We start from the raw sequence: 12,995 nt of genomic DNA, 5'->3' as shown, positions 1-12,995 counted from the left end.
AAAGCGGTAGAAAATGAATGAATGAATGAACCACATTTGGAAAGCAAAAAAGAGCATTGTGTACCAAATATTTGACAATTTTGACTTTAAAAAACTTTCACTTCAGGGGCCGCCACAGCAAATCGATCTCTGTCTTCTGCATCTGTCTCTCTCCTACCAACTACCCTCATGTCCTCCTTCACTACATCCATAAACCTCCTCTTTGGTCTTCCTCTACGCCTCCTACCTGGCAGCTCTAAACGCAGCATCCTTCTACCAATATATTCACTATCTCTCCTCTGGACATGTCCCAACCATCTCAGAAAAGCAATATAATATCTTTGGGTATTTTTTGGGGGGGGCTTCCTTTCTTGGTTCATGATACACGAAAATCCACAAAAATCCATGTACAGTTTGTTATCTTGCTCACACAACATGTTTGATTGAATCTATTTTCATGTTCATTCAGATGACTCTCTCCGGGTGTGTGTCCACTCCGGTCCTGGTTGCTGTACCAGTAAGATGGAGGATGGTTACATGGCTGCTGTACGCAGCGAGACGCAGCAGAAGATGCGATCCTACAGCTTTGAGCTCAAATACCTGATCGATGGACACAGTAAATCCTACCAAGGTTTGTTACTAAATTATTACACAGTATATACAGTAGTATTACTACTACTATTTAGTCTTATTAGACATTTGGTTAGTACCAAATGTAATGGTTCGATAAATTGAAGATAACTGACAAATACTGAGACCTCATTATAATGTTTTAACAATTCTGTCGAGTGCTTGTCGGACCTTTGTCATTCACACTTTGTGTGTTTATCATGATATAGCTAGTTTGTGTCAGGTTTATGGTGTGAGGCCAGTTTATTTAGTGAGGCGCCGCAGTGGCTCGCCAAACAAACAACTGATGTCCAATGGCCTTTGAGAGAGCAAACTCTCAGGGAGAAGGAAAGTGGAAAACTTTGTTACAACTTTCTATTTGCTTTCCATGTCCATCTATGTCGGAGGCTACAATAATCAGGTTTTGTTCTTGACCAATGAGGGAGCAAGGGACGAAGAATGTTTACATTCAGTACGTATCCCCACCAAAGTGTTGTTGTCATGGGCAACAGCCGGTCTCTAACGGCCTGCTTTGAATAGGAGGAAGAATACTCTGCTTGTCCACTTGTCTCTCAACACTATTCATCAGTGTGAGTGTGTGTGTGTGTGTGTGTGAGAGAGAGAGAGAGATACAGCATGTGTGTGTGTGTGCTTGGAGTGCACACATTCTAAGAAGGTTAGAATTGATGAGACCCAGACAGACATAGCAAACATGGCTTTTTTCTGACTCTTTTTTTGCCTGCTAAATGTAAATGTTCTCTAACTTAGTTTCAGCTGTTATTCAGACATCCTAAACGTGTACTAGACCATACATGGAAAACACACAAGATGCAGTAATGAGCATGTTCACTGTATGTTTCACACTGTTTTTTTTACATTCATTATTGACAAAAGCGCAAATCATTAATGTTTTCTATGCCAGAAATTACTACTATGATGACACACAAAGTGAAAAACATTGTACCTTTAATTAATTCATTCATTTTCTACCACTTGTCTTCACAAGGGTCGCGTGCTGGGTGTGCTGGAGCCTATCCCAGCTGTCTTCACCCTGGACTGGTCACCAGCAATCACAGGGCACATATAGACAAACAACCATTCACACTCGCATTCATAACTATGCCGCCAATTAACCTGACATGCATGTTTTTGGAATGTGAGAGGAAACCCGAGTACCCGCACGGGAAGAACATGCAAACTCCACACAGAGATGCCCGAGGGTGGAATCGAACTCGGGTCTCCAAGCTGTGTGGCCTGCGCTAACCACTCGGTTCATAGGAAAACAAATCATTCATTCATTAATAATTAGTGTCCTGAATGAGTATATAACATGACCTATCAGTACCTCTATTCATGGTATGACAGTGACAATGGGCATATTTCAGGCATAGTTGCAAATGGTGTATAATATTTATTAATTAATTTGATGATTTGATAGCTGTAATAATATAATATATATATAATATATAACACCATCCATTCTTTTTCTATGCCTCCTATCCTCAATAGGGTCGCGGTGGTATGTTGGAGCTTATCCCAGTTGACTTGGAGCGAGAGGCGGGGTACACCCTGAACTGGCCAAATATATATAATATAATTTATAACATATATTCATTCTTCATTTTCTACCACTTATTCTCACAAGGGTGAGAGGCGGGGTACACCCTGGCTTGGTCGCCAGCCAACCACAGGGCACATATAGACAAACAACCATTCATACTCACATTCATACCTATGGACAATTTGATGTCACCAATTAACCTAGCATGTTTTTGGAATGTGGGAGGAAACCGGAGTACCCGGAGAAAACCCACACATGCACAGGGAGAACATGCAAACTCCACACAGAGATGACCGAGGGTGGGATTGAACTCGGGTCTCCTAGCTGTGACGTCTGCGCGCTAACCTCGTGTCTGCCGTGCAGCCGTATAACATATATAATGTGTAATATATAATGTATAATGTATATATGATAATGGGGAGTGAAACTCTTAAGCTTTCACAAGTTTGATCGTGTCAAATTGATTGCAGATGATAACATCATTTTGGCCTATTGGATTCAGTTAAATTGGAGCGACACCAGTGTTCTTCAACTGATTAGCTGACTCTCAAAGGATCCCCTCTGCTAAACACACTCATTATAGGCCACTGGAGTAACTGAGACATGCCACAGCCATTGTAGCCAGGCTCTGTTTACACCCTATAGTATGTGTGCATGTGTGTGTGCGCTTGTGAATATGCTGTCTCCATGTGTTTCATCTAGCACTGGAAGACCCTATTGCTCTACTTTCCACATCACAGCTGTCACCCAATCACAGAGACTGAAGCAAAGGTCACATGACCAGAAGAGACTTATCCTTGTCACTTGATGCTGTTTGTGTTGAAGCAGCTCCTGCCAGGAAAGGGGCATGCAAACATATAAAGGCCAGACCTTCACACCCAGTACTTAGGCCATTTGATCCCCACCCCTGCAGTCGCAGTTTTGTCTACATGAATAGCTGCTTCTTTTGAGATAACCCCAAATAATCAGCTGATTCTGGTAGATTAATTAACACAATGACACTATAAAAAAACAACTGTGAATGTTATGTGTGTTGTGTAGCTAGCCAGGTGTCTGCAGCTGTATGAAGTTGTTGCATACAAGCATGTACGTTAACTGGCCTATGAGGTGGTGAAAGTCACGGATAAATAGGTGTCTCTCTCCCTTGCACCCAGTTGTCTGTGTGTGTGTGTGTGTGTGTGTGTGTGTCAGGATGCCATTAGATTGACATCACCATGTTCAAATGGCAAGTTTCAAACATAGACACGCACCACTGGCATATAGTCACTGTGGATGGAAGGGAACAGTGCACTGTATTAGATCCTGTCAGGCATAATAAACAAAGTAGATCATGAGATTGGGCTCATAATCACCTGTCTATAGATAACAGGGTAGTGAAAGTAAGTAACAGGATGCATACGTTTGTGCTATTTTAGTTTGTAGCCATTTGGATAAAGCGACTCAAGGTTAGTCAGGAATGCTAATATGCAGGTTTTGGAAGAATGATACAGGAAGTGTAATTTTTTTTTTTAATGTAAACAAAATCTTGATCAATCAAAGTGATGGAATTAAGGTATTAATCAATGGAAATATTTTTCGCTGTTAATCGCATGATGTCCACAGGTAATGAATGAAAATGAATTGCAGATAGAAAGAAGGTTTTATCTACCAGTGTTCCGTGACCAGGACAAGAACCTCCTTGCACCTCTTGAAGGCCAGGTTCCACTAAGGGTTGTACCTTTCTCAGGCAGCCTTCTTGAAAAAGGGGACCAAAATCCCGATCTGCCAATCCGGAGATACTGTTCCTGATGTACATGCATTGTTGAAGAGACGTGTCAACAACATGCAGAGCCTTATGAATACAGTCAAAAACTTTACTGCAGCTGCTTTTAAGGTTCCGATCTCATCATAACATCACAACATTTGACAGAACCTCAGGTCTACCTACAGTATATACAGTGAATTTTATAACAGTGAATAATGACCTTTTCCTCTGTCCTTTTCTTGTCCTTTTTCTTTAGATACCTTTGATTCGCTAGTGTCCTTTACATCTAATTTGACCAACACCCTGTTCGACAGCGCCTACGCCAGCCTTGCATCAGACTGTCGTCCCCTTGTACATCAGCTTTTCAGTGACGTTAAACGCCATCTTTCAGGAGACCCTAACTCCTCATTGGAACACGCTGTGCGGCGTTTCTATAACGATCTCTTCCCATTGGTTTATCGCCGACTTCTTAACCCTGGTATTGGCCATATGTTAGCCCAAACTTTTTCCTCTCCCTCCTCACCCACTAATGAAGACTGCCTGCGGATGACGCAACAGGATATCAGTCCATTTGGGCCCCATCCTCGACTTCTGGTCTCCAGCCTTTCCCGTGCACTTGGAATTGGCCGAGCACTGAGCCGACTGCTAAGATTGGCGGGGGACGTTGTGGATGCAACAGAAAAGGCAACGTTATCTAGAGAGTGTGGGCGGGGCTTAGTAAGGATGCAGTACTGTTCCCATTGCAGAGGTCTGACGCTGATAAGGCCCTGTACTGGACTGTGTGTTAATGTTATGAGAGGATGCCTGGTAAGTCTTTACATTTGTACATACTTTATACCTAAATTTCTATAATGATCTTGTATTTCTATCCTGATCCTGAATGACCATTTCTAAAATTAGTTGTGTTGAGCTACGTATTATATGGTTTATTGTGAACTAGAGGTTTCTCAACTTTGCCAATAAATGTAATCTGGGGTTTGTAAAATCCAGACAGTTGACAGCATCTTATAAACATTAAACAAAATAGGTCTCACAATAGAGATATTTTGGCAAAGAAAAATGACAGTGCTAATCTTACCTGATAGTGTATTCAAAGTAAATGGTATGTGAGAGCCAAGAACAGCACAGTAAAACATGCCTTGCTTTACCGAATGTTCATGGTAGCCACCATGGTGGCCAAGTAAATTATTCCTCATATCAATTATATCCCTGTGACTGGTAGTAAATTGGATAATTAAGCAATGTAAAATAAGCACATAAAATATGTATTCAATTAAAATGACTCAAAACAATAGTAAAAAAATGTACATAATCGAAATGGAACCTGCCAGTGGTGATCATCCACTCAATCCGGCCGTGTACCCATTGGGGCTCGAACCCTGATCACCACTAAATAAGAGTTGAGCTGCGCTAGCCGATGAGCTTGACAGCCTGAGCTGTCTACTCATCTTCACGGCCTTTCTGGTGTCAGGAAGTGACATTTGCTAAGTACTTTTGCACAACCACAGCAGCTTGCATCAATTACACTAGATAGTATTTACAGTATCTTTACACAGCCACAGCATCAATAGCCTGAGGATGAGCTGAAATGAAATGCTAAGCACTGATCAAAATGTGTACGTTTGTACAGTGCCAGGGGCAACGTTTGCATGTGTTAAATCCCTAAAATCAAGCATGCTTCTGCGTTAAGGCGCTTCAGTTCAATTTATTTAGCGCTAAATCACAACAACAGTTACCTTATGGCACTTTAAACATGAAGGTCACACTCATAAATGAAAACAGAGAACCAACTGAAACCCCGCATGAGTAAACACTTGGCGACAGAGGCAAAGCTCTTGAAACCTTGAACACAACCCAGGTGTTGTGGGGCGGCTGTCTGTCTCTACCAGTTGGGTTGAGATTGAAAAATAGAGTGCAGTGATAAATGGGTGATTGAGCGACAAACAGGACAGTCTTTATCTTAGTCCAATGAACATAGAGGAGTGTCTCTGATACATATCAGGGGTCATTTCTAACTATATTCATTGCATAATCCTCCCCCTACAAATGTAGCAGCAATGGTAGCGCTAATGTGATTGGCTCGTGACTAAGTGAGTAATAGCTTCCATTCAGATGTTTACACATTATGTTATTTTCACCCTTTATTTTAGGTGGGGATATCAGAGCTTGCTGCCCCCTGGAGGAGTTTGGTTGTATTGCTCCAACAGTTAGCAGCTACTTTAGCAACCAGCAGCAACCACAATAGCATGGAGCTAGCACTACTGGCGGTCAGGAACCATGTGAATGACGCCATCCTGCACGCACAGCTGCATGGGCCGCGGATCACAGCAATAGTAAGTCTAATCACAATGCCAAAGGGTGCAAGGGGAATCGAATTTAAAAGAAAAGCACTCATTTGTTACTTTCATTCATTCATTAATTTTCTACCGCTTATCCTCACAAGGTTCGCGGGCGGGCTGGAGCCTATCCCAGCTGTCTTTGGGGCGAGAGGCGGGGTACACCCTGGACTGGTCGCCAGCCAATCACAGGGCACATATAGACAAACAACCATTCACACTCACATTCATACCTATGGACAATTTGGAGTCGCCAATTAACCTAGGATGTTTTTGGAATGTGGGAGGAAACCGGAGTAGCCGGAGAAAACCCACGCAGAGATGGCCGAGGGTGGAATCAAACCCAGGTCTCCTACCTGTGTGGCCACTCATTTGTCACTGGTTAAATCATATTGGCAGTTCAAACAATTGAAGGTGATCTGATGAGATGTCAAAGACATATAAATTAACACATACAACTTTATTAAGCGGGGTTAAATTCAAATTAATTCCAGATTGAATCTGTTTTGACAGTTTCACTGAAGTTGTTCAAGTTTTAAATCATTGAGGTGTGGACGTGATTCACACAAAATGCACAATTGTAATGACTTTGGATTTGACTTCACAATTTCAGCAAAGACTTGAAACTCGACTTGGAATTTGACATGCATGACTCGGGACTTGACTCGGACTTTACAATGAAAAAACATAATAAGAAAACATAATTTACTTAACTGACTGACGTAAAAAAAATGGAATTCATTACGGCAAAGTCAGGAAATCAGGGTTAGAATCCCCGTGCATGCGTGGGTTTTCTCCGGTTTTCTCCCACATTCCAAAAACATGCTAGGTTAATTGGCGACTCCAAATTGTCCATAGGTATGAATGTGAGTGTGAATGTTTTTTTGTCTATATGTGCCCTGTGATTGGCTGGTGACCAGTCCAGGGTGTACCCCGCCTTTTGGCCAAAGTCAGCTGGGATAGGCTCCAGCATACCCCCGCGACATATAGTGAGGATAACCGGTATACAAAATGGATGGATAGAATTCATTTCGGTTTGCATTATGAAAAGACCCTTGCATGGTCAACAGTGTGTATTTGTAAATTGGAATGAATACCACATCGCTTAATCATGCTTACTTCCATATAAAATCCACTCATTAGAATTTAGGACGCAGTCACGAAGGCTGTGGGTTTCTTTCAGCTTGTCAATTGGACCTCCTCACAAAAGCCTCACACCTAGTTGGGCTAAAAACAGATTCACTCTTTAGAGAATCTGGGCTTTCCCTCAGTCTTTGTGTGACTGTGCGTGTGAATACAAATCCAATGTCAGACAAAGGATCTGGTTGGCAGGACAACCCCATACCCAGAATGCTGCTTGGTTCTGAGTGATGAGAATGTTTCTGTGGCTAATCTCTGGACAAACAGACGACACACAAATAACACGCACACACTGTTGGAAGAAGATATTGAGTGGCCCGCCAACTTTTCAGAGAACACTTTGGATTCACTGGAGTAGATTCCTGGGAAGTAAACAAACACACAAACTTAATCATGCTATTAAGAGAATATCACTTCATTAAATGTTGATTAGTCCTGTCATTCATTACACATCAAGCCAAAACTAACATTCAGCCTTTTTTTCTTAGATTACCTTATCTCACACGAAATCAAACAATCAATTTTATTCTTTTTAAACGTATGTGGCAAAGAAAGTGGAAAAGTGTGGCCTGTGGGCCATTTGTGTCCTGCAGCTGTGTTTTTAATGGCCAGCACCATATTCCAAAATGACAATTAAACGGCTCCTCCGTGCATCACCACCCAATTGTGGTGGAGGAGTTCGAGTGCCTGAGTGATCCTCACAGCTGCTGTATGTTTAGGGTCTCCCAAGGCCTTCAACCACCACGTCACCACTTTTCAAACGTTGTTCTTATCAGGTAGAGAAGGTGTGTGGACCCCAGGCAGGTGGTCTTGTGATGATAAGCGGACATCCCAACATCTCACACGCTCCAACCCCTGCTGCCTCTGTGACACAAATAACCTCAAAGAGGACGTCCATGACTTTTCCCTCAATGGGATCTGGTGCTCATCCACATCTGCAGCTCCAAACACAAAGGTGAGGTACATACAATACAGGTAATTGTATTGTTTTATGTATGCACATGTGCGTCTCTGCAGGTTTTTCCCTCTCAAAGGATCCAGAAGTGACAAGAGCCGTAGTTTGAAAAAACTCTCAAGGTAAATTAATTAGATAATGAAACAATGACAATCCCTCCCTTTTGCAAACATTGACATGAAAATCAAATCAAACTGTTTCAGGGAATTTGAAGGTTCTATTCAGCGGTACCAGTGGTTTTTCTCAGAGCTACCCGAGATGCTTTGTGAAAGTGAAATGGAGGTTGAGCAGCACACGTGTTGGAGTGGTCAAGATGTCGTGGAGAGGTGAGCATATGTTCAGGTGTTTGTGTCTTTCATTCAACACACACAATCACAAGTCATATTTATGTATTAAATGGCTTATTTTCTCTGATTATATCTACTATATTTGTTAATACGAGTGTAAAGGTGACTATAGGGCTGTTGTTTCATGTCTAGAGGGCTCTAATAATGTTAAAAGCTGCATTTAGATTATTTAGTTATAACCAGGTTTTTTACGCTCTGACAATATTTCAGTTATAAATAAGGAATCATGCTTTGCGGAAATTCATTTATCACAGTCCAGTCTAACTGCAATGCTAAATACCTACCATGACAACAATGAATCTGTATCGGATCTCTCTGTACCTGTGTCATGCCTGGCGAGAAGCTGTACTTCATACACACTCTTCATTTTTTTTTTAATTTCTCATAATTATATTGCAAGTCTTGCAGCTTCCATCTTCACATGGGACAGATTTCTGTGACGTTTCTGAACAAAAACAAGAAAACAATCCAGTCATCTGCCTCTGCAAGTGTGTTTTAGACTCATTTACCAGGGAGTTCTGGGGATCAGTCCAGTTAGTGTCTCTCTGACCTCTTTACATCGTCGCTTTTTCATCCCTCCATCCATCCATTCATCCAAGGATCCAACTACCCATTCATCTATTCAGACCTCCATTCATCTCTTGCAGCCTCTGACCCAATTTACTTACAAATGTCAGGGGTCTCAGTGAGCATAGTGAGAATAAAATAACTATGACATTGACATATCAATGGGAAAGCGTGTGAGGGAATGTTATCATTGAGTAGAGTTTTAACTCACTTAATTATCTAAGTTATAAACCAGCATACAGGATTGGTTGATTTGGTTGTGTAAGAGCTCCCTCAGTCCTGTGCAGCTGTAAAGTGTAATGGCAAATGTCGTCCACAAGAGGGAAGCCTCTTGCTTTTGATTTGAACACCTCATTAACATTGTTTTGCTGCTGGGCTTGTGCCACACCCAAGGATTTCACAAGTTTTTGTTGTTGTAATCACAGCACTGCTTCCCTCAGGTGTTGTGTGTCATTAGATTCTCGTAATCACCTCCCTCAGAGCAGATCTCTATCTTAGATGTAATAATTTTGCTTGTTCTGTATAAAGATGCTTGTGTTTGCTTTTGTGTCTTTTTAATCTGCCTGTGCACATTACCAACATGTTAGATGTTTGCTACAGGGGATGAGAGGAGATGAGAAGAATGGTTCTTTGTGTGTGTATGTGTGTGTGTGTGTTACCTTTGGCAACAGTGCAGAAACTGAAGGCCAAGCAATGTAGCTGAAAGTCATTATTTTGAAAGTGATATATTTCTGTCATTCTTGAGGTCTTATCGGGTATCACTCACAGTCACATATTGCCTTGCCAGTCTCTCGGCAATATTATCACCTGTCATCATACAGATAAAATGATCGGATATTCTGTAATCTTGGCAGTAGCTCATTCACAACAGTGGCACTGTTCCAGGAGGACATGTTTCACATGTCCTGGCAAGACAGACAACGCCATGCACAATAGAAACTACATGCAATCAAATGTTGCTGTATTTATTCCAGATGAATTAATAGTACTGTAATTCAAGTAGTTTTTACATAGTTAATGTTCAAGCTCCCTTTTTGGAGTTTGAGTGTTTTCACTGTGCTATCCATCTATTCATCCAGCTTCCCCCCATAGTCTGAAATAATGTAAGTAAGGTTATTTCAGGAAATTGACCATTGATTATTCACTGAGTAACATTGGGATGCCTTCAGCACACACCAGATAATTGGATGCAAGACTGCATTTCTGCAAGTTGTAGTGTGTGTCCTTTTCTCACTGCACAAACTGGCCAACTGCAGTGAGAAACCAGTGTAATCTACTAAGCGTTCCGAAGACATTTTGCTCAAATCTGTCCACTCCTGCAAACAAGAGCATCGTTCTAAGTCAAACCTGCTTCACCATTTAGCTTTTCATTTTGGAGATTTCCTCAAGGTCCTTACAGCCAAAGTGAGGACAGTTTGGATTTGTACTTTTTTCTGACTGGGGGTACATAAATAATTGATATTTTCATTACATTTTTCATAGTTTCACTATGAAAAATTATTGTAGTTCCTCAGCTTTAAAGTACAGATTGCAATGACCCTAATAACTACCGTCCAATTTTCTGTCTGCCCTACCTGTCACTTTCACTCAATTGCTAATCAATAATAGCTGAAGGCATTCCTTTTAAAACACTGCATGGCTGTTTCATTTTAGAGCCAATCTTATGCCCACCTTGACCACTATACCTTTGTCTTCCATGGTTTGATTATAGTACCAATAACAGTTTAGACATTAAAAAGTTGTGCCTCATGCATTAAAAGTATATCGAATGGAATTTTTTTGCAGTGTTGTTTTTCTGCTTTCTTCAGACAGGTTGTCTATAAAACCTCCAGACCTATTTGTCCCACTGACAGAGTGTGATGGTTATTGTAATTTATCTTGGATTTTTCTGGACAATCACTTTGAATAGAGCCACATATTTTATCCAGTCAGCGCTTCATTCCAGCTAGTCTGTGTTATCATTAGTGGTTTAAAAAAACAAAATGACCAAAAATTACACATTCAATAACTTTCAATTAGTAGTAGCTAAACTTTGCCCAATTGCTATCATTAGCTGACAACTATCATAACTCATTTCCGTACATGTTTGTTACAAGGGGCTTAGCTAATGTTCTCGGAACTGGACGACGGCGGAATATAAAGCTTGTTTGTCTGACATTGTCTGGCTTTTCTTTAATCTCTTCCTTATTAGGCTTCATTAACAGCTTCATTATTATAACTGCAAAGCCATAGATTTTTCTTACACTCAAATTCACAGTACATAATAATATTTTTATGTTATCATGAATAATATACAATGGAACATTCCACTGGCATGAAAAAAAAAAATCACAGCGAGCTTGCCAACTCATTATACTCACTTACTCAATATAAAAGTCTGGCTCAGGGTGTAATCTTACAAACCCCATTAAATTCATCACACAGCAACTTAACACTCAAAATGTACCAAGGAAACATACATTACATGGACCAATATGAGTTTAAAATGGCAAACAGAAGCTATGTTTACATCTACCCATAATGCATTACCGCCATTAGAGAATTTTATTGGAAGACAAGCGACATAGATGGCTGGTCCCGAAATGCTGCCTCTGTCCACTAGAGAGAGCCATAGGAGCCCTGAGCACAGAACCCAGAGGGAGGCTGACGTAATTGGAGCGGTCCAATTAATGTGTTGCTCAGACACAATGTTTCATGGAAAAACTTTAAAATGTTGTTTTTTTTAACTTGTATTGGTCCATGTTTGTATATTTCGGAGGTATACAGTCTGAAGTTACTGTGTGATGAATATAGTGTTCTCAGTAAGATGACAGCCAGAGGTGTTGTATCACACACTCATTTGAGTTAATAAGCCCTTCTCGTCTTTTAGTGTTTCCAGAGCCCACTGGTGGCTTTGTAGGTCTTTAATGTGTTCATACTGATGACTCTTGTCTGCACTTACTGGTCAAATTTCTGCACCGTGTAAAATTTACTGACTAATAACATAACTGATGAATGTTTCTGTGTGAAAGTCCTTGAGAGGAATGTTACTACTTTAACCATAAGTGCATTTTTTTGTATTACACAAGGGCACCAAAGGCCATGTCAGCTGTAAATATTTGTGCACCACAGATGCAGCCTTTATAAATCAAATTTTAACCATAATTATGTTATTGTGTGCTTAGTCACAGTTCTACACAGTTCATGTGGTTCCTTCTTTGAAATAAATTGCCATATTTCAACTCATACAGTATGTGTCCTTGGCCCGTGTTACATCCTTTACCATCTCCGCCACTGTATTTTGAGTTTGTTTTTGTAAATTCACACTAACTAACCAATACCAACATTCATGTTCATATAGTGAAGCATTTATGTCTTCCATATTTATCATACACTTTGGATATGACGTGTCATCATTTTTATTTATACATATATCTCTTATGTTCTAGTTATGCAGGTCGTGTGGTTGGAAGCACTTTAAGAGGCCAAAGGGAGAACCCAGAGATGACTGTCCGTCATGTTGATCCTGTTCTGAAGGGGGCGAAACATAGTCTGGAGCAGCTAACACAGGTAAACACAAGATCCCTGCAACACAAGACAAGTGAACATAGCATTCATTCATTCATTCATTCATTCATTCATTCATTCATTCATTCATTTTCTACCGCTTATGCTCAAGTGGGTCACGGGGGTGCTGGAGCCTATCCCAGCTGTCTTCGGGCGAGAGGCGGGGTACACCCTGGACTGGTCGCCAGCCAATCACAGGGCACATATAGAC

General features: G+C 40.9%; 1 protein-coding gene across 2 annotated transcripts in view; it reads left to right on the top strand.

Annotated features, from left to right (window-relative positions):
- LOC131129835 (glypican-5-like) overlaps positions 1 to 12,995 on the top strand; it is a 31,824-nt gene that overhangs the window by 4,198 nt on the left and 14,631 nt on the right. The window contains exons 2-8 of one of the 2 annotated variants that reach the window (XM_058073730.2): positions 449 to 610; positions 4,150 to 4,700; positions 6,044 to 6,226; positions 8,146 to 8,324; positions 8,387 to 8,446; positions 8,528 to 8,650; positions 12,667 to 12,787. In XM_058073730.2, the coding sequence (XP_057929713.2) occupies positions 449 to 610; positions 4,150 to 4,700; positions 6,044 to 6,226; positions 8,146 to 8,324; positions 8,387 to 8,446; positions 8,528 to 8,650; positions 12,667 to 12,787 (1,379 nt within the window). The remainder of the gene's footprint in view (positions 1 to 448; positions 611 to 4,149; positions 4,701 to 6,043; positions 6,227 to 8,145; positions 8,325 to 8,386; positions 8,447 to 8,527; positions 8,651 to 12,666; positions 12,788 to 12,995) is intronic. The other variant, XR_009129900.2, reaches the window with a different exon arrangement.

This window comes from Doryrhamphus excisus, linkage group LG4 (genome assembly GCF_037039965.1).
Source record: "Doryrhamphus excisus strain RoL-2023G ecotype Guam linkage group LG4, RoL_Dexc_Guam_v1.1, whole genome shotgun sequence".
Classification (NCBI taxonomy): Eukaryota; Metazoa; Chordata; class Actinopteri; order Syngnathiformes; family Syngnathidae; genus Doryrhamphus; species Doryrhamphus excisus.
This window is presented reverse-complemented; position numbering and strand designations above follow the sequence as displayed.